The 21,665-nt window shown below is 38.7% G+C and overlaps 1 protein-coding gene across 5 annotated transcripts in view; it reads right to left on the reverse strand.

The window, feature by feature from the left end:
- The window catches only part of rad18 (RAD18 E3 ubiquitin protein ligase), a 154,768-nt gene extending 133,789 nt beyond the window's left edge, over positions 1-20,979 (reverse strand). For all 5 annotated transcript variants that reach the window (XR_010002558.1, XR_010002559.1, XM_062969758.1 and 2 more), the window contains exons 1-4: positions 20,848-20,979; positions 15,812-15,893; positions 7,759-7,820; positions 3,682-3,752 (exon numbers count right to left, since the gene is read on the reverse strand). Coding sequence is in view for 3 of the 5 variants with exons in the window: in XM_062969758.1 (XP_062825828.1) it covers positions 3,682-3,752; positions 7,759-7,820; positions 15,812-15,893; positions 20,848-20,901 (269 nt within the window). In the remaining 2 variants the exon portion in view is untranslated. The remainder of the gene's footprint in view (positions 1-3,681; positions 3,753-7,758; positions 7,821-15,811; positions 15,894-20,847) is intronic.
- Positions 20,980-21,665: the final 686 nt, after the last annotated feature.

Consider the following 21,665-nt stretch of genomic DNA (forward strand, 5'->3'; position numbering starts at 1 on the left):
AAAAAGCCTGGGAGGACTTAGGATTCTGGAGAATGATTGGATCAATACACATTCTATACCTTTGTCTCAATTTTTAAAGAAAAGGTTAAAAGTTTAGTAGGACAGCTGGGGTACAGAACTGAGTCATCTTGTAAAGAAATTATATCTGGAGGAAGAAAAAGACAAAGTAATCAATAGTAATTAAGTTCAGCCATCCCAAATGGCAGGAAACATCCAATTATCATTGTCTTGTTCTTAAGAATAGTAATTCTTCCATGGCTGTAAACGTCGCTGTCTTACAGAATGCTATCAGACACTGTTCTTGTTTCTGATCACCTTGCAATCACTTCGCAACAAACAATACCCTTAGCACCATTCTCAAGTGATTAAACACATGAAAAAGGCTTTATTCGCAACTAGCTCCTGAATGTGTCCAACAATAATTCCAGTGTTCTCTAATCTGTTTTGATAAAACTAACATATTGTTATAATTAGCTATACCAGACCTATAATTTCTTATTACAGAGCTGTATCTGATTCTGTCCACTCCCAGGATACAGACAAAACTTCCCATGAATTGGAGATGACATCTGCAAATACTTCTTTCACACTTGGTCTCTCCTGTGTTACTTCCCATATAGTTCCAAAAGATCATCCATCCTCAAAATCAGTTAGAAGTGCAGAAAATTATAGGCAAGAGAATCATTAAAAATACCATTTACAGGATGCCTCCACTGAACTGAAGATCCTTACATGAATACAGATGTACAATAGAACATCGCTTTATTTATTTCGTGTCAAAAGCATTGGTACAGCAAATACATTTCAAATAATGGAAATAAAATAGAAAAGAAATCACAAGCAACTAAATAGTTTTGGACCAAAAGCGGGCAACAGCAACCACATTGTCTGTAGCTTTAAACAACTCCTCCTCCGTACATGAGGCAGGGCATTGTGGGCAAGCATACATATGCTGAGTTGTTTGTTCAGCTCCACAGTCACACAAGGTGGAGGATTCCTCCAGGTAGTGCCACCTTGCCAAGTTGTCTTTTGATCTGCCCACTCCACTTCTGAGTCTGTTCAGGGACTTCCAAGTTGCCCATTCCTGGTTTGCCCCTGGAGGAAGACCCTCTTGGGGGGCCATCCAGTTAGAATTGCCAGGTTTAGCTGCCCAGAGAGACACCCTTGCTGAGGAGAACATAGCTGATCATCAATCATTAGCAGACTTCAAAAAGTAACTTTTTTGGACAATCTCCAGTGATCTAGCTGACCTGTTATTCTGGGTAATCCAAAAATATTTTTCATGCTTTATTAGCACGGTAATTTGAACTTGCTGAGACTAAAAAAGAAATGAACAAGAAAGCACTGCTGTGTCTCAAATGGTACAAACATTAAATGGTGGCAGAACCTGCTGAGACTAAAAATGCATAAGAAAGCACTGCTGTGTCTCAAATGGCACAAACAGAGCACTGGTCTCCATAATATGTGCTGAAGATGTGGAGCCACCTTCACAACAGCAAAAGAAAACCATCTATCCAGCACTGATAAGCAAGGAGCTTGCCTCAGAAACTGAGATGCTCGTGGAAGCACTGTCCATGTTTGCTCAGCCCTAATTTATTCATTTCAAAAGACTAAAAGAAGGAAATTCAAAATTACAGAAATTGCTTTACAACTTCAAACTTTGCCTGATGATGTCCAACTGTTATTTATACCATTGTCATAAAGAGCTAGATATAGAATACATGAAAACATATATTAAAATATGCAATAATAAAAACAATTGTATTCTTCCTTTTAAAACTTCTTTATTAGTTGCTTCAGTCCAGTTTGCAAACTGACCAAGACTACCCTTGATAAAATCATACTTTTATGATGAAATGTAAGTTCTTGACAACAACCACAAGTCACTAATCTTAGGTATTTTGAAATAGTTCCTAACAGCAACTCAGAACACAATCTAGACAGGCATTATTATGGTCCAGCTTCAAATCTCAGTTCTCTGGCTGATTGGTTAACACAAGATTCAATATCACCATGTTAATTGCAATGTAATTTAAATACATTTGATGACAAAGGAAAATTACCATAAGCTAGAGGAGGAAAATGAAACTCAGAGCAAGCTATAAAAAACTTGCACACTACAAATCCCCTACAGTTCTTCTGCCAAGTCACGTGCCTGTCTGTCTCTGTTAATGTTGGCCATCTCCATTCCATGGGATTTCCAAGAGAAAGATTGGCAGCGACATATCTGTCTGGCACAAGAGGAGAGAAACAGCACGGCTGTGGCAAAAGCTCTTTCAGAAGCTACTGAATTCTTTCCCAGAAAGGATCTTCTTCCAAACTCTGTACACTCTGCCAAAAAGACCCCACTTGCCCACCCTTGGAAAAGGAAACTTTCCAAAAAGCAGAGAACACAAAAGAAGCATCCTCCTCCTTACTGCCCTGGGCAGAAGATGAATTGTCACAGGGAACCAATATAAATTTGGACTATCTGTACATCTAGACACAATATTGACAAAGATAGGCACTCAGCAGGTAACAAGGCTACCATATGTTTCCAGGATGTATCTCGTTTTTCAAAGCTAAATTCACATCCTCTGATTTCCCACACACCACCTTTTTTTTTTCCAGAGCTTAAATATCTCTCAAGATGCCCTTTTCAAATGTCTGGCCTTTCTTACAACTCCAGACTGGAGGAAGCAGGCAATCAGACAGTAGATCTCTCAGGAGGCGAAGGTAAATGTGGAAGGTTAAAGCAGGATGAGAGAACACCCTAAAGCAGCCAGGCTCAGCCCCAAGGAGGTTACCCAGTGACTCAGCAGGTCCCTAGTACGTCAGGGTCACAGTAGCCTCACCATCCTCCTTCCTGAGGGGAAAAGATGGAAGACTAGTGCTTAGATAGTGCCTGGTCACAAGGAAGTTTTATCTTGGACTCATCAACTGTCCTCTTACAACTGCCTGCAGCTTGTAAGATATTTACAGTAGTAGTCATCACAGCGATTAGTGGTTTGAAGTAGTCAGTCAGTAAATGTGTCCTCTTTTTTGATTTTCAAAATATGGCAATCCTAACAAGTAGCTCAGATTTTTTTAAATTACGTTTCATTAATTCCCATCTATGCTCTCAGTTCCTTTCAAGTGGAGATGTGAGGGAGATTCCTGCACCACTGTGCTGTGACCTGCCCTTTTCTCCTCTCCTCCTCCTCCTCCTCCTCTTTCCTCTGTTCCAGCAAATGTGTCCCATCTGTATTCAGCTGCATATCTATGTGCATCAAAATCTATGTAGATGAATGCATTTGTAAAATGCTTAACGAATATGAAAATATCCAATCTGGACATAATGGTCCCTGGCCCAGAAACCTTGCAAATCCCATTGCATTGCACAAATGTTTGAATTTTATTATTTCATTATACAGTCAGCCCTTCACATTTGCGGATATGATTTAAATTATTCTGTCTGGGAATCTCTAGGTACCCCCATGTGAACTTCCAATGGAAGATGGCCATATAGCCATGCCGGAGAACCTCGAGTTTCTTAGAGAAGTGTTCTCTCAGGTAAAAAAGGGGGGTATTTTTCCACTTTCACAGAGGTCCTGTGCCCCTAACCCCAGTAAATGTAGAGTACTGACTGGATAGCGGAGTGGAAAATGTAAGCTGAGTTACATCTCTGATGCACTCTCTGAAATCTGCAAAATAGAATGTTACCTTGCAGAAGTGAAAGTCTGCACAAGTTCATCCAATATCCTGTTATTTTTCAGGTCAGGTCCTGTAGCTGCCTAGAAAAAATTTAAAAAGTTTTTAAAATATTATTTCACTTGGTCATTTGTGGCTTTCTGCTGAGAAAGTGCTAAATTTGAAAGGAAAATACAATGAAACCTCTCCTTAAGAGCATCCCAACTTAAAAGCATTTTGAGTTAAGAGCTGTCGCTCAGCCTTGGTTTCCCTTTGACATAAGAGCAGCATTTTGAGTTAAGACCTAGAGATAAAGGGGGCACTAGTACGGGCTTTAGGGGTTCAAAGAAGCAGCCTCTGTGCCTCGTGCTCTTGTCCGCTTTGGCAGACTGCTGTCTGCTTTGCTCTTGTCCACTTTGAGGAACTTTGGGTTAGTTGATTTCGTGTGGTTTTTATCCCTGGTATGTTTGGCTTCATGAAGAGAAAAAGAGAGAGGAAGAGAGGGAGGGAGGCTGGAATGAGTATGAAGTATGGAATGAGTATGAAGAAAATGATGCTTCTGCCTTTTCGCTTTGTGCCTTATTTTTATATCCCGACTCCATCTCCCCAAAGGGACTCGGAGCGGCTTACTTGGGGGACAAGCCCGATCCAACAAAGATTAAGACCAAACATAAATTAAAATATATCTCAATAAAACCTACAATATTATAACAAGACAATGACATAAAAACAGCATCATCAACAGCCAATATCTCGACGTCACCTCAGATCAGTGGTTCCCAACCTTTGGACCTCCAGGTGTTTTGGACTTCAGCTCCCACAGTTCCTAACAGCTGGTAAACTGGCTGGGATTTTTGGGAGCTGAAGTCCAAAACACCTGGAGGCCCAAAGTTTGGGAAGCACTGCCTTAGATCGAATACTAACATTTAGAAAACACTGTGCAAACACCAAGCACAAATAGCTGCATGAAACAACATCGTGTGGAAACTTACTGATAGCACATGGGGTGTAGACCCAAAATTAATAAGAACATCAGCCCTGGCCATGTCTTACTCAATTGACACTGATGTTCCAGTGTGACTTCTTCTAGTAATTTTGAATTGAATTTTGTGTTTCACAACAGTGGATTAAAATGTTTTGTAAGGCCATCAGAAGACTTCAAACCCTTTCTTAATTATTAGTCTTTATTCCCCAAACAAATATTATTTATTATTTATTATTATTTACAGCATTTATATTCCGCCCTTCTCACCCCGAAGGGGACTCAGGGCGGATCACATTACACATATAGGCAAACATTCAATGCCTTTTAACATAGAACAAAGACAAACAAACATAGGCTCCGAGCGGGCCTCGAACTCATGACCTCCTGGTCAGAGTGATTCACTGCAGTTAATTGCAGCTGGCTTGCTCTCCCGCCTGCGCCACAGCCGCACACCCGCCTTGTGAGGTAGGCAAGATCCGTTACAGTATACCTATGCAATGCTGGCTTTATTCCATTTCAGAAACAGTTTCCCTAATGTTATCTCTCAATGCTATGCCAGATACCCTTTGATTACACTATGTAACAAAATTTGAAAAATGTCCTGTTCCTGGTTTGAAAGTTTTATTTCCTGTTTAATTGTGCAGAACTTACTTTGAAAGTACAGTAGAGTCTCACTAATCCAAGCCTCGCTTATCCAAGCCTCTGGATAATCCAAGCCATTTTTGTAGTCAATGTTTTCAATATATTGTGATATTTTGGTGCTAAATTCGTAAATACAGTAATTACAACATAACATTACTGCATATTGAACTACTTTTTCTGTCAAATTTGTTGTATAACATGAAGTTTTGGTGCTTAATTTGTAAAATCATAACCTAATTTGATGTTTAATAGGCTTTTCCTTAATCCCTCATTATCCAAGTTATTCGCTTATCCAAGCTTCTGCCGGCCCGTTTAGCTTGGATAAGTGAGACTCTACTGTAGTTGCTATATTCCAGAAACTTCGCTTTTGTGACTGAGGGTAGTACTATTATTTCTTACAGTCTAGGCACTTTGTTTGTAATTTTCCTTAATGAAAATATGCAATTTTTAACCTTTCATTGTGCAGACCGCAAAACAAAGTTTTTGCACTTTAATAAACCTTTTCCATGTTTTTATGATAGAACCAATTAGGAAATGACATTTATAACCCAGGAACAAAAATCGTGTTACATAGCTTTATCAACAAGTCATTTTATTTTTATTTAGCAACAAGGAATTTAGGACACAATTTTGTGTTGTTAACTGATACCAAGTCAACTTCAATTTCTGGCAACCCTTTGAATAAGCACCACATTACTATGTCTTCAACATACTTATTCAGGCCTGTGGCTTCCTTCAGTCTATCCATTGTACTGCAGTCTTCCTCTTTTCCCATTTTCTGCTACTTTACCAAGCATTTTTATCTTTTCTAGCAATTCAAATGTTCGCGTATGTCCAAAATAAAACAGTCCAAGTTCTTTTTAATAGTTTATGGTATCTGTAGAAATCTTTCCAAGCAGATAATTTTCTTCCTATCAGCTTTCTTTACTATCCAGCTTTCACGATCATACACAGAAAGTGGAAATATCATGGCATGAATCAGCGTAACTTCAGTAATGAATGACATATCTTTATACTTCTAAATCTTGAATAGTTCCTTCATAGTTCCCCTTCAAAGCCCTAATCTTCTTCTGATTTCTTGAGGCTGCAGTCTACATTCTGATTAATGACTGCATCTTGAACTATTTTAATACAGTAGAGTCTCACTTATCCAATGTTCTGGATTATCCAACGCATTTTTGTAGTCAATGTTTTCAATGCATTGTGATATTTTTGGTGCTAAATTCATAAATACAGTAATTACTACATAGCATTACTGCGTATTGAACTACTTTTTCTATCAAATTTGTTGTTAAACATGATGTTTTGGTGCTTAATTTGTAAAATCATAACCTATTTTGATGTTTAATAGGCTTTTTCTTAATCTCTCCTTATTATCCAAAATATTCGCTTATCCAAGGTTCTGCCGGCCCGTTTATGTTGGATAAGTGAGACTCTACTGTATTTTCTTTTGTAATTCCATCCTCATGTAAATTTGATAACAATGCTCCTGGGGCCCTATGCAAACCATCAAGTATTTTCCTAATATAGCATAGTACTTTAAATGCAGGCATTTAAGATACGTAGTCTTGTTTTGAGGAAAGGGGATGGACCTTTCTATGTATAGGAACAATAGTTTGCGTGAGAGACTTTGGGTGCAACTACACTGTAGGATTAATGCAGTTCGATACCACATTAACTGTCATGGCTCAGTGATATGAAATCCTGGGAGATGTAGTCTGATGGGGCATCGACACTCTTTGGCAGAGAAAGGTGAGGATCTTGAAAAACTACAGCTCTCTGGATTCAATAGCATTGAGCCATGAGAGCTATAATGATGTCCAAAGGCAGTAATTCTACAGTGTATATGCACACTAGGCCTGACTTCGTTTCTAGGCTAATCTAAGGAGTTGATTTCACAAGGCAAGGAAAGAAGCATTTAAGAGACTATGCTTAAAAAAAAACTTTCTAAAGAAGATTTGGGTTCTCGGTTTCTTTGTAAGTAAGCTGGAATGAAGAACTGAGCAAAGAAGGAATGAGGTATGGATTAATCCTCTCTCTTTTCAACAACCTGCAGAAAAGGAAAAGGTTAAATGCCCCCAATTTCTTTTTCACTCCCCTTTCTAAGCTGCTTTTCTTTCTTGTATGAATTTGTGAGTGCCTTTTGAATAGTTTTCCCCATGAGGATGTCTAGAGAGGCATTTCACAAATTGTCAAAAATGGATAAACAAGTCCACAGAGGCCCAAAACCACCAGTGGGAGAGGGTTGCCAGCTGCAGCAATGAGCAAAAGAAACTAATCTGCCAAAGAAGCCTGACATGGTGTTGCATAAGGAAATACCAGGCATATAAAGCTGTAGAGACAAAGAAGAGAGGGAGTTTTCAAAATAATGCACAGGGTGGACTAGATTTACTTTGGTATCTCCAAGGATTCTTCATTGTGCAAATTGTGTAAAACATTTGCACAAACAGAAATGCTGCGGAAGCTGATTAACAAATACTTACCATGCAGCACGTAGGACACTGAGCTTTATAGGACAGGGACTTGCGGATGCAGAGAGAACAATCTGCAGAGAAAGAGAAACAAACACCATTAGGACAATCAGCTATCTCACAACAGTACTGTTTTGGTACTTTACTTTTCAACTGGCAAGGCTTGGAATGTATATTTTGAAATGGTTCTTCTTTCCATCAAGACATTGTTAAAAAACTATATTCACCTGATGAAAAAGCATTTCCTTAACAATTTATGTGACAATGTAGTAGGGAACCCTATAAGACAACCCTGCAAGTACTATAGACAACTTTCACAGGCCATGATACACAACTAATGGACTGTAATTGCTTCCAGTTAGAGTCATATATCACAAGAAGACCAGTACAGAGCTTTTTCTATTCCATACCTTGCTTCTTCCAGTGATATGTCCAGAGACAAAAACATCTTAAGCAAGATAAACATAAAAATGAACTAGGGGTCTCAGATGAACAATATAACAGTTTCAAGCATACACTTACAATCTTTAGAAGCTGACCTCATTGTCCTAAATGCCACTGATTTAGATCCAGTTTTTATCAATAAAATAAAGTTATAGACTTTGCAACAACTAACACAGAACTGCTAATGGCATTTATGATTATGAAATTATACCTCCTCAAATATAATACAAATACTGTCTTTGTATATTAGCAGAACGTTTACTGGCCCCCTATTGAGAAGTGGGTCTATAGGTTCCTGCAGGTCACCTGTCAATTTATGGTGATTTCATTAACTTCATAAAATATTAATTGGGCAAGGAATACTCAGAGATGTTTTTGCCACTTTATTCCTCTAAAATATAGCCACAGCACCTGGTATTTGTTGGCAGTTTCCCATCCAAATACTAACCAGAGCTGGACATGGCTTCCAAAGACCAGATGGGATTAAGTGCTGTCAGATCCCAAAACATCCAATTCTGTCCTCAAGTAAGTCCTCCTTCTTACTTGCTTGCATATTTGACTCCCCGTCACTTAAACAGGTATAAGTGCTGTAGCCAAGAGCTATGCAGGAAGTTCAGTCAGAAAATATGGTTTATATTCCTTAAAACACACACATGCGCACACGCACGCGCACACACACACACACACACATATATATATATATATACACACACACAGTGTGTGTGTGTGTGTATAGCAGATATACATTGAACTTCAAAAAGATCTTCATACTCTGGCGCAGATTTTTTTAAAAGATTTTTTTAAAAGATTTCCCAGAACCCTTACAATCCTAAGGTTCTGCAGAATATAGTTCGGAAAGCACTGCTCTCAACATTCTCAGCTGCAGCAGACACACAAATAGAATCATAGAAAATAGACTTGGAAGAGACCACATGGGCCATTTGGTCCAACCCCCGTCATGTAGGAAAGACAGGCTGGTTCATCAAGTGCTCTGCTATGGCTGATTTCTCTGATTGAATTAGTCTGCAGTGCCCTTCATGTTCTTTGACTCTTGTTTGGGCGCTGCGTTTGGTGGTCCCTATGTAGACTTGTCCACAGCTGCATGGTATCCGGTAGACTCCTGCAGAGGAGAGAGGATCCCTCTTGTCCTTCGCTGACCGTAGCATTTGTTGGATTTTCTTTGTGGGTCTGTAGATAGTTTGTAGGTTGTGCTTCTTCATCAGTTTGCCTATGCGGTCAGTGGTTCCCTTGATGTATGGTAAGAACACCTTTCCTCTGGGTGGATCTTTGTCTTGACTCTCATGGCTTGTTCTTGGCCTTGCAGCTCTTCTGATGTCTGTGGTGGAGTATCCATTGGCCTGTAGAACTAAACCACCTAAACTGGACACAGTATATTATTTGAGAACACAGAAATGCTGGACAATTCCAACAACTATCATGTCAGACTACACAGAGAAGCCATTGAAATCCACAAGCATGTGGACAATTTCAACAGAAAGGAAGAAACCATGAAAACGAACAAAATCTGGCTACCAGTATTAAAAAAATTCTAAAATCAAAACAGTAGATGGGAACCAACACTCTGAGGGCAGAGGACAGCTAATGACTAATCAAAGGATGCCCCCAGGCAAGAGACAAAACCTTTCCAATGCTAATTAGGGTGATTAACTGAAACAATGCTGGCTTCCCAGTGACAAAGGACTCTTGCCACACCCTGGACTCTCCACAGATATATATATTCTTTCCTTTCCTTACTTAGTTTATCCATGCCTCACAACCTCTGAGGATGCTTGCCATAGATGTGGGCGAAACGTCAGGAGAGAATACTTCTGGAACATGGCCACACAGCCCGAAAGACATACAACAACCCTATAGTAGTTTGTTTCCCTGACCCCCAAAGTTCCCCCTGCAAGACACAACATTTTAAGAAGCCAAAAATCTGCCACAATTTCATTCCAAAGTGATGTCACATCACTTCAGACCTGTTAAAATGGACTAGTATGTCCTGCCAAGCTTTGTCCATGTATACTTGATCACTCTTGTGTAAAATGACTTGTTTGAAACACACTGACTTGGCAATCCAAGCAAGTAAAAAAAGAAATTATCTTCATTTGTCCTAATATTTGTTAACTTCCCAAAGAGTTCATAATTTCGAGGATAAAAGCCATTAGTCTTTGATCCCATTACAGTATTGTGAGACATATTTGTTAATTCCTTGTTCCCTATAACACTGGGATTTATGCAAGTTCAAAAAAACTGTGACCAATCAATTTATACCACCCTTTAAGAAGAAAATTAACAAGCACAGGAGCCATTAATAAAGTTATCGTTCAAGAGCTAGGCTGATGATCAATTAGGCAGTCACACAATTAATGTTGCATTTGTTTAAAATGCCATGTATGAAAATCCATACTAGAAAAAAGAGCTTTATACCTGCCTGAATACAAATCAGTTTAATTGGGCTAAAGTCCTGAAATCCTCCTGGGAACCAAGGCATTTTAGAACGTGATGAGACTGATTTATGCCTTGTTCAATATTAATGTCCCAGGAGAGCTGGAACGCTTCCAGAGATAAACAGCGAGGCCAAATCAAAAGAACAGTCATCCACTCTCTGCCTCATCTGTATTTGCAAAGACGCAGTGGTAGATCTCTGCCTGGCAAATGCCACCAACAAAACGAATTACAGCATTCTAAACTACTGAACTGCCAAGTCAAAACAATCAAACATGCCGCCTAATCATTTAGGAACATCCACTAAATTTCACTTCAGAGAAAATAAATCGAGGCCCAAGATCTCAGGTTGCACAAGGCATGGCCAGGACTATAATCCTGCAAAAGCCATATTTTCATAGAACATCAGCAACAGCTAATTTTAGCAAAACAGAGGTCCACAAGGTCCTCTAAATCAGGGATCTTAGAATTTTCCCACTATTTTCTGCCCAAGAAATTTTTACATGACCCCAGGAATATAGGTATAAAAATTGGTATAAAAATCAAACATTTACTGATAATAAATTAGGATTTACATGGCTTGCTAAATTCCTTTTTATGAAGTACACCTGAAGCATTTTCTCCAGAGTTCACTGGAAACACTGCACATTGTTCCTAACAGTTTGTGTAAATCGGTGGTGTTCAGAAACCTTTTATTATTGTCAAATTTTCAGGATTGCAACATTGATCTACGGGGACCCCATTTGGGGTTGGGACCCACAGTTAAGCAATGCTCTAAATAACACGTTTACCAAACTGCCATTCTTGTTGCTTCATCTCAAACAGAACACTTTAAGAGCAAAGAACAAATTGGACAGAAAGATAACTGAAATTAATATGAATTATCATCCTAACAATTATTTCTGGGAATGTCAACTCATTTTATAGTAATCAATTACCCAGTGTATGGCTGTTATTAAAAGGATTATTTCCACGTTGAATCAAAAACGAAACATCTAAAATCATACTGTCCTTATACAAATACACCTATATGGAATATTATTCAAAATGTGAAAGAAATTGGGGAAATGCTTTCTCTATCACTCAGAAACTTCAGAAATCAGGGCTATCCACGTAACCTGAATGATGGGAGATTCAAGCATAGTTGAATTGTGGAACTCACTATCTCAAGATTTAGGCCCCTTCTACACTGCCACATAATCCGGATTATTAAAGCAGATAATCCACATTATCTACTTTGAACTGGATTATATGAGTCTACCCTGCTATATAACCCAGTTTAAAGCAGATTATCTGGATTTTATATGGCAGTATAGAAGGAGCCATAGAGATGTCTCCCAATTCAACAGCTTTAAAAGGAGACTTGATACATTTCATGCAGAACAAAGACATCAAGGACTACTAGTCAAAATGGAAATAGGCATCTCAATTAGTGGAAGCAATACAGTGTTGCATATCATTTGCCAGAGATGAAGCTGTACCTGTCTTACTGGTGGGTTTGCAATTGGCAACTAGATCGACTTCTCCAGTGTGCTTCTTTTTATGGGCAATTGGGCATCTAATAGTGCTACCTTCAAGTCTGGCATATCAACAGGTTAGTTAAGACTTTCTAGAATTTGGAGAATTCTAATAATACCACCACTCCTTGATAATTTCTATTTTCTAGTTACTGTAGAGATTTTGCATCTTACTTTTTTAAACTAGAGGAGGAAAAATTGGGGAGAAAAAACAACTATCAAACAAATGCAAAGATAAACCAAGAACCAACGACAAACATATCTAATAAACACTGGCCTACACACATTTTGGAGCCTCAAATATTATATCTGTTTCTGGATATATTTGACCTGCCTAGTCCAAAAATGGCACTAGTTTTCCTCTATCAGATCTACATTGTGAGATGCAGAACATATGCCATAAATGAATCTTCACTTAGCTTGTCAGGAAAAAAATCAGGAAAACCGCATCTAAGAAACTAGAGGTAATGCAGTCTATCTAATGCAATTTTCTGAATTACTAGCTGTGCCCTGCCACACATTGCTGTGGCAAAGTGTGGTGTTATGGGAAATAAAATATATGTTATTTTTTAAAGCTTATGACTATACAATATTTCTGGTTGTTCCTTTTTTAACTGTTAGAGGCAAGTATGAATGCTGCAATTAGCCAGAATGATTAGCATGTAATGGCCTTTCAGCTTCAAAGCCTGGCTGCTTCTTGCCTGGGGAATCTTTTGTTGGGAGGTGTTAGCTGGCCATGATTGTTTCCGGTCTGGAATTGCCATTTTCAGAGTGTTGCTCTTTATTTACTGTCCTAATTTTAGAGATTATATTGCTCTGTTTTATTATACCACAGCAATTTTATATATTGTATTTATAATCTTATATTATTTGCTTTGAACTGGATTATATGAGGCCCCTTCTACACAACTGTATAAAATCCACACTAAACTGGATTGTATGGCACTGTGGATTCAAAATAATCCAATTCAAAGCAGATACTGTGGATTATCTGCCTTGGCATTCTGGGTTATATAGCTGTGTGGAAGGGCCTTGAGTTTACACTTCCATATAATCCGGTTCAAATCAGATAATCTGTATTTTATAGGCAGTGTGAAAGAGGCCTAAGTGAACCCTGCCTGTTCCCCGGGCGCCACTGTGGTTCACGGGGTTGCTATGACATGAAGGGGGTAGGGCCTACCCTTCTGACTGGCATACAGGGAGAACGGCTCTTCCTCGTCCTCTGTAATTTTATATTTCTAGGTTTATTTGACTGAAAAACATAGATTGGATGACTATGTCTTTTGTGGCCAAATTTGGTGATTTGGTTCAGTGGTTTTGTTGTTTACTCCATGGGAAAAATGCACATTACATTTATATATATACTAGCTGTGCCCGGCCACGCGTTGCTGTGGTGTTGTCTGGTGGTGTTGGTGAGAACTTGTTGAGATAGTGGTGGTATTGAATGTCTGTTGTATGGTTGTCTTTATGTTTAGTATGCATTTGGTTGTTTGTGTACTGTGAAAGTGGTGAGGGTAGAGGGGGTCTATGTCCCTGTGTAGTATTGTATAGTATTTATACGTTGTCCATGTGTTGTGAATGCTTGGATTGTGTCCTGCTGCATAGTAGAAAGGGTTGGGCTGGATGGCCCTTAGGGGTCTCTCCAAACTCTTGGATTCTATGCTTCTATTATTATTATTATTATTATTATCATCATCATCATCATCATCATCATTTTCATCATCATCATTATTATGGCCATCTGTCAGGAGTGCTTGGATTGTGTCCTCCTGCATGGTAGAAGGAAGTTGATCTGGATAATCCTTAGGGGTCACTCCAAACCTTAGGATTGTATGATGATGTTGTTATTATTATTATTAGTAGTAGCATTAGTATTGAGAGGCTGGGTGGCCATCTGTCAGGAGTGGTTGGATTGTGTCCTGCATGGCAGAATTGGGTTGGACTGGATGGCCTTTAGGGGTGTCTCCTAACTGTCTGAAGCTATGATTCGATGTGTATTATTATTGTGCAGATATTGGATGGCCATCTGTCAGGAGTGGTTGGATTGTGTCCTCCTGCATGATATAAGGAAGTTGAACTGGATGACCCTTAGGGGTATCTGCTAACCTTAGGATTGTATGATATTCTTATTCTTCTTATTATTATTATTATTATTGAGAGGCTGGCTGGCCATCTGTTGTGAGTGCTTGGATTGTATCGTCCAATGGCAGAGTTGGCTTGGACTGGATGGCCTTTAGGGGTTTCTCCTAACTGTCTGATTCTATGATTCGATTTGTATTATTACTGTGCAGATCTTGGATGGCCATCTGTCAGAAGTCCTTGGTTTGTGTTGTCCTGCATGGTAGAAGGAAGTTGAACTGGATGATCCTTAGGGGTGTCTCCTAACCTTATGACTGTATGATTATATTATTATTATTATTATTATTATTATTATTATTATTATTATTATTATTATTATTATTATTATTATTGGGAGGCTGGGTGGCCATCTGTTGGGCGTGCTTGGATTGTGTCCTCCATGGCAGAATTGGGTTGGACTGGATAACCACAGTAATTATTTCATATTACAGTAGAATCTCACTTATCCAACAGTAGAATCTCACTTATCCAACATTCGCTTACCCAGTGTTCTGGATTATCCAACACAGTCTGCCTTTTAGTAGTCAATGTTTTTGTAGTCAATGTTTTAAATTCATTGTGATATTTTGGTGCTAAATTCGTAAATACAGTAATTGCAACATAGCATTACTGAGCATTAAACTACTTTTTCTGTCAAATTTGTTGTATAACATGTTTGGTGCTTAATTTGTATAATCATTACCTAATTTGATGTTTAATCAGCTTTTCCAGAATCCCTTATTATCCAACATATTCACTTATCCAACGTTCTGCCGGCCTGTTTATGTTGGATAAGTGAGACTCTACTGTATATTTATAATCTTATATTATCTGCTTAGAACTGGATTATATGAGGCCCCTTCTACACAGCTGTATAAAATGCACACTGAAGTGAATTATCTGGCAGTGTGGACTCAAGATAATCCAGTTCAAAGCAGATAATATAAGATTATAAATGGGTAATATAGCTGTGTGGAAAGGCCTTGAGTCTACACTGCCATATAATCCAGTTAAAATCAGATAATCTGTATCTTATAGGCATTGTGGAAGAGGCCTGAGGCCTAACTGTGCCTGTCCCCTGGGCTGAGTAGGTTGCTAGGAAACCAAGTGGGCAAAGTTTAGCCTTGTAACTAGCAGCAATTGGATAAAAAACAATTATTCCTTTCCCTCTAATTAGGACTTTATTTTTCTTTTCTTTTTGTTGTATGAACGTAGAGGCATGGATGAGGGGTTGTGTTGCCAGGTTTAGTGTTTCTGGGATGTGTAGTTTTGTTGTTTTGTCCGAGGTTGGAATTTTTTTATCCTTTTATATAGATAAGGATAACCCCAGGAATAGGCCTTAAAACCAAGATACCAAGACTTTTTTTGTTGGGCCGTGACTTGATTCTTGGTATTAGTTAAATTGAATTTGACTGAAGTTGTTTATCATGGTTTGTAATATAAGCCAACTTGTTCCGCACAGTTAAGGAACAACATTAAAAAATCATGCATATGCTCATTTAGAACAAAGGGAGAAAAAGTACTTCTATACTTACAGTTATGTGAACACTGGGGAATGATCATTGCAATGTTGAAATAGTCAAAGCATATCCCACAACGCAACAAGTCATCCACTTTCTGAAATAGATAATGATGTAAATGTAGGATCAAATGAAACACTCAGATTATAATTTTAAACAGGTCGGTTTCAGAAAGAATGTGTTGATAAAAGCTGCAGTGCTTATAACAGAACATAATTACACTATGGCACTTCTCAAATGATGTCATTATAGTGCAAGCTAGTTTTCTCTTCCCTAACCACCAATAAATGTGTTTGTCCTGCAGGGAGGTGATGACAAAAGCGGAAATCCAACACATCTGGAAGCAATTAGCACAGATATGTGCATAAAACATACATATCTTTAGAGACAAATCTACTCTTGATTTAGTGTTAGTCACAACTGGAGTCAGCCCACCAAATCTGTCAACACTTAAATCCCACTGTTTCAGTAGGTAGGGATTAGTAATTGGATGTAAACCCATTTTCAGAATGCTCTCCCATTAAAACTTTATTCCAACTAATATTACTGTTATTTATTAATATGGATATAAACATCTGGAGAATATTAGATTAAACCAATAATGTTTATAATATCTCTCTGTCCAAGACCTGGTGATGTAATCAGTGGAACGGATTTAAGAACTGACCATGCTCACTAGCTTTAATATAGTTAGGACTAACAATTGGGTGTTTATTAAAACACTTCTATTCTGCCTTTTACCCTTGGCTTTAAGAGTGGAATACAAGACAGACAATTTAAAGCAATTCCAGTTTAGAACCATATATACTTTAAACAAGATTTTAAAAACACAATGAACAAAGCAACAGTTAAACCCACTTTAAAAGCAACGTACAACCATTGAAAACCAAGTTTATATAGACTTCTGCTGTGGATTGTTTCCTCCCCAAGTGTTAACAAAGTTTTAAAGCTGCTTACACTTGCCTCTTTTGCTGCTTGCAATTTGTTTTCATTATGATGTTATTCTACTTCTTACTGCATTGTATCTGTGGCTTATTTTAGCCTTTTCCCACCTTCAGCCCCTAGGTCTTAAGTGATGAAGTATTTTGACTGAAAAAGTATAATTCATTTACAAAGCACTCAGATTGCTATGAACTGTACACAAGTAAAAGGCAGGCTCATCTAACAAGACACACATTTCATCTGTTTTTTGCTCTCCCTGGTTTTGCTTACACACAACAATGCTTAACAGCCACAAACATTTTAAAGCCTTCTGAAAAACCTATATAAGATTCATTTATCTTTTTTTCTGTTATGTTGTTCTTTTAATAATTGAAAGCTCCTCTGGTTTATGATACAGCAGTTGCTTTTTCCTGCATTTGCCATGCTCCATGAACTACAACCAGTAACCTAAGAAAATCCCCAGGGAGGTGTATAAATTGATTCACAATCTGGATCTCTTTTGAAAGAGCTTCAGAGCAGTTTTATACAAGTTCAGAATGAAGAATAAAAACTCTGATCAGACAAGGCTGTTGCAGAAAGAAGCTGCTGCATGTTGACTTTTGGCCCTTGAAGTTTACAGTTCACTGACAATCAACAGCACTCTGAACTCAACCAAGGATGGATCTGGACCAAACATGGCCAACTTTGGTTTGGGGGGAATAGACCCATGAAGTTGAGAGCTATAGTTCACCCACATCCAGAGAGCACTCTGAACCCAATCGATGATGCATCTCAACTAAACATGGCACACATACCAAATATTACCAACTCTGAATATTCACAGAGTTTGGAGAGGAATAGACCTTGGATGCCGACAGCTATAGTTCACCCACATTCAGAGAACAGTGTGAACCCAACTGTGGATCTTGACCAAACTTAGCATGTATACCCAATATGGCCAACTGTGAATACTGATGGAATACTGGGGGAACTGACCTTGAAATTTGGTAGTTATAGAAATCCACATCTTTAATGCGGTTTCTAATCGAAGCTTTCATTTAAAAAACCCAAAAGCAAACAAAGACTGTTTCTTCATAGTATTAAAAAGGCCTAATCCAGGAATTGCATATACATATAATACTGATATTATAATGGAATACAATATTATACTACTAATAATACAATATAATAATATTAATTATATATTATATATTAAATGTAATATTACTAATATTACCATATAATGATATAATATAATATAGTAATTTAATGCTTATATTGTGCTGTGCTAGTAATATATTGTATGTTCATTTGATTTGTAAGCCGTTCTGAGTCCCCTTCGGGGTGAGAAGAGCGGGATATAATGTAATAAATAAATAAATAAATAAATAAAATTGCTTGTGTATTTATATATGTATCGCCCAGGCTGCATCCCAAGGTGCCTTAGAAATACTTATGGAATACAACAAAATGGAGCTCCATGCAGTCATGCCAGCCACATGACCTTGGAGGTGTCTACGGACAACACTGACTCTTTGGCTTAGAAATGGAGATGAGCACCAACCCCCATAGTCAGACATGACCAGATACAAAACACATATAAATGATAGCCAGCCTGGTTTAGTGGTTTGAGTGTTGGACTACGACTCTGGAGACCAGAGTTTGAATCTCCTCGGTCTGGATGACCAAGGTCAAGTCACACACTCTCAGCCTCAGAAACCCCTGTGATAAGTTCACCTTAGTTTCCAGAAGCAGTGTTTCCCAAAATGTGTTCCTCCAAGTGCTTTGGACGTCAGCTCCAAGTGCTTTGGACCCAGCCAGCTTACCAGCTGTTAGAAATTGTGGGAGTTGAAGTCTAAAACATCTGGAGGAACACAATTTGAAAAATTCTGAATTGGAGAAGACTTGAGGGCACACGGTACCAATTAGAAACATACAAAAAACAAGACTGAATGGAAGGAGGGTTTTTTTCAATTAAAAAAAATTACTTTAAAACAGATTAAAAACCATACAGGACCATAAAAGTCATGTTTGTTAATATCATGTTTGCTGGGAAAGTAAGATCTTCAAAGAAAGGAAAACAAAAGGCATGTCCTACTTCCGCCTGTTGTGTGTTGTAAACCATTTTAGCTTTTAATAAGCCTTTTAAATCTAATGTTTAAGAGTTTATTATGGGGTAAATGTGAGTAATGTGTTACATTATTTTTATTTACATTTAATCTTTGGTTATTTTTTCGGTCAGTTTTATAATTTTATATTGAGATTGTTTTATCCACTGTTTTGATTTGTCATTTGTTTTCAGCATTGAATGTTTGCCACTTCGTTCCTTTCGCTGGAAACCGCCCTGAGTCCCCTTGGCAGGTTATAAATAAAATATTATTATTGGGTTGCTGTGAGTTTTCCGGGATGTATGGTCATGTTCCAGAAGCATTCTCTCCTGCCTTTTTGCCCACATCAATACAGCCTGAAAAACTCACAGCAACCCAATGATTCCGGCCATGAAAGCCTTCAACAACATCATATTATTATTATTATTATTATTATTATTATTATTATTATTATTATTATTATTGTTGTTGTTGTTATTATGCACCTCAACCTAAGAAAAATCCACAGAGAAGGCCTTGAAAATGAGGACCATGGATCTAACCCAGACAGGAGCAAACTTCGGCCCTCCAGGTGTTTTGGACTTTTCCAATTTTTGGATAATTCCGGCTGTTAGGAATTGTGGGAGATGAAGTCCAAAACACCTGGAGGGCCGAAGTTTACCCAGACCTGATCTAACCCCAAATGTTATCATTATTGTCCTGGTTTTAATTCTGTTGATGTGTTTTATTGTTTTATGTAGTTATAATGTTTTTAATTGATTGTTCTGTGTTTTAACTTGTGTTGTTGGGCTTGTCCCTATGTGAACCGCCCTTCGGGGAGATGAGATGGGGGCGGGATACAAAAATAAAGTTGTTGTTATTATTACAGTAGAGTCTCACTTATCCAAGCTCGCTTATTCAAGTTTCTGGATTATCCAAGCCATTTTTGTAGTCAATGTTTTCAATATATCGTGATATATATCGTGCTAAATTCGTAAATACAGTAATTACAACATAACATTACTGCATATTGAACTGCTTTTTCTGTCAAATTTGTTGTATAACATGTTTGGTGCTTCATTTGCAAAATCATAACCTCATTTGATGTTTAATAGGCTTTTCCTTAATCCCTCCTTATTATCCAATATATTTGCATATCCAGCGTTCTGCCAGCCTGTTTATGTTGGATAAGAAGACTCTACTGTACTGTATTTACAAATTTACCACTAAAATATCACAATGAATTTAAAACACTGACTACAAAAACATTGATTATGAAAAGGCAGACTGCGTTTGATAATCCAGAACATTGTATAAGCGAATGTTGGATAAGTGAGATTCTACTTTAATATGAAATAATTACTGGGATAATTACAGCCAGCCCTTTTATGTTGGATAAGTGAGACTCTACTGTATTATTGTCCTGGTTTTAATTCTGTTGATGTGTTTTATTGTTTTATTTAGTTATAATGTTTTAAATTGATTGTTCTGTGTTTTAACTTGTGTTGTTGGGCTTGTCCCCATGTGAGCCGCCCCAGTCCCTTTGGGGAGATGGCGGCGGGATACAAAAATGAAGTTATTATTATTGTTATTATTATTATGAACGTGAGCAATGACTTCAGTGGAGAGAAGAAAGTATTCTGCACATGCTCTTAAGCCCTCTTTTGCCCTGAAACACTTTCTGCTTGATGTACAAGGGCAGCAGGAGCTGGGCTGTTGTATGTTTTCCGGGCTGTATGGCCATGTTCCAGAAGCACTCTCTCCTGACGTTTCGCCCACATCTCTGGCAGGCATCCTCAGAGGTTGTGAGGTCGTAGGAGCTGTTCAGCAGTGGCGTCTGGTGCTCAGATTGAGGTGGTTTTTAAGCAGAGGCTGGATGGCCATCTGCCGGGGATGCTTTGATGGTGTGGCCAAAGGGGGCTGGGCTGGCTGGCCCTTGGGGTCTCTTCCACCTCTGGGACTCTTATGTAGTGCTGCGATCAGCTCTATCCATTGAAAAAGGGGCACCCCCACCCACCTCCCTCCGTGCCCCAACTTACTTACTTTCAACGGGCCAAGGCTCTGGGGCCAGGCCGACCCTTCCGAGGGGGAAGACATGGCCCAACTGCCCTCTCCCCGCCCACTGAGCTCCAAATCGCCCGCGCTCAGAGGCTTCCCGGCGGGAAAACACGTGGTTACAGGCAAGCGCCACTTCCCGCCTCGCCGCCGAGGCTGCTGGGTAATGTAGTTTTTTGGACTCGAACTGACAGTGGAGGGAGGGGAAACATAGTTCTGCAAATCCTCAGTATTCCCCCGGAGTTGAGTGCATCTGCTCTATGGAATGAATGCATTTGGACGCCGCTTTAACTCCCATGGCTGAATGCTCTGGAATCCTGGGAGGTGTAGTTTTGCAAGGTCTTTAACTTTCACTGACAAAGGGTGGCGGTGCCTCACCAAACTGCAACTCTCTTGATCCCATAGCATTGAGCAGGCATGGGCAAAAGGGCCCTCCAGGTGTTTTGGACTTCAACTCCCACAATTCCTAACAGCCGGTAGTATATATAGTATAGATGCCTCCCTAAATTTGCCTCCCTCTATAGTATAGATGCCTCCCTAAATTTCAGATCCTGAAGGACTAATAATAATAATAATAATAATAATAATAATAATAATAATAATAATAGAATGCTGTGAGTTTTTCCAAGCTATATGGTCATGTTCCAGAAGCATTCTCTCCCAACGTTTCGCCCACATCTATGGAAGGCATCCTCAGAGGTTGTGAGGTCTGTTGGAAACTAGGCAAGTGGAGTTTATATATCTGTGGAATGTCCAAGGTGGAAGAAAGAATTCTTGTCTGTTTAAGGCAAGTGTCAATGTTGCAA

This window comes from Anolis carolinensis, chromosome 2, assembly GCF_035594765.1.
Source record: "Anolis carolinensis isolate JA03-04 chromosome 2, rAnoCar3.1.pri, whole genome shotgun sequence".
Lineage (NCBI taxonomy): Eukaryota > Metazoa > Chordata > Lepidosauria > Squamata > Dactyloidae > Anolis > Anolis carolinensis.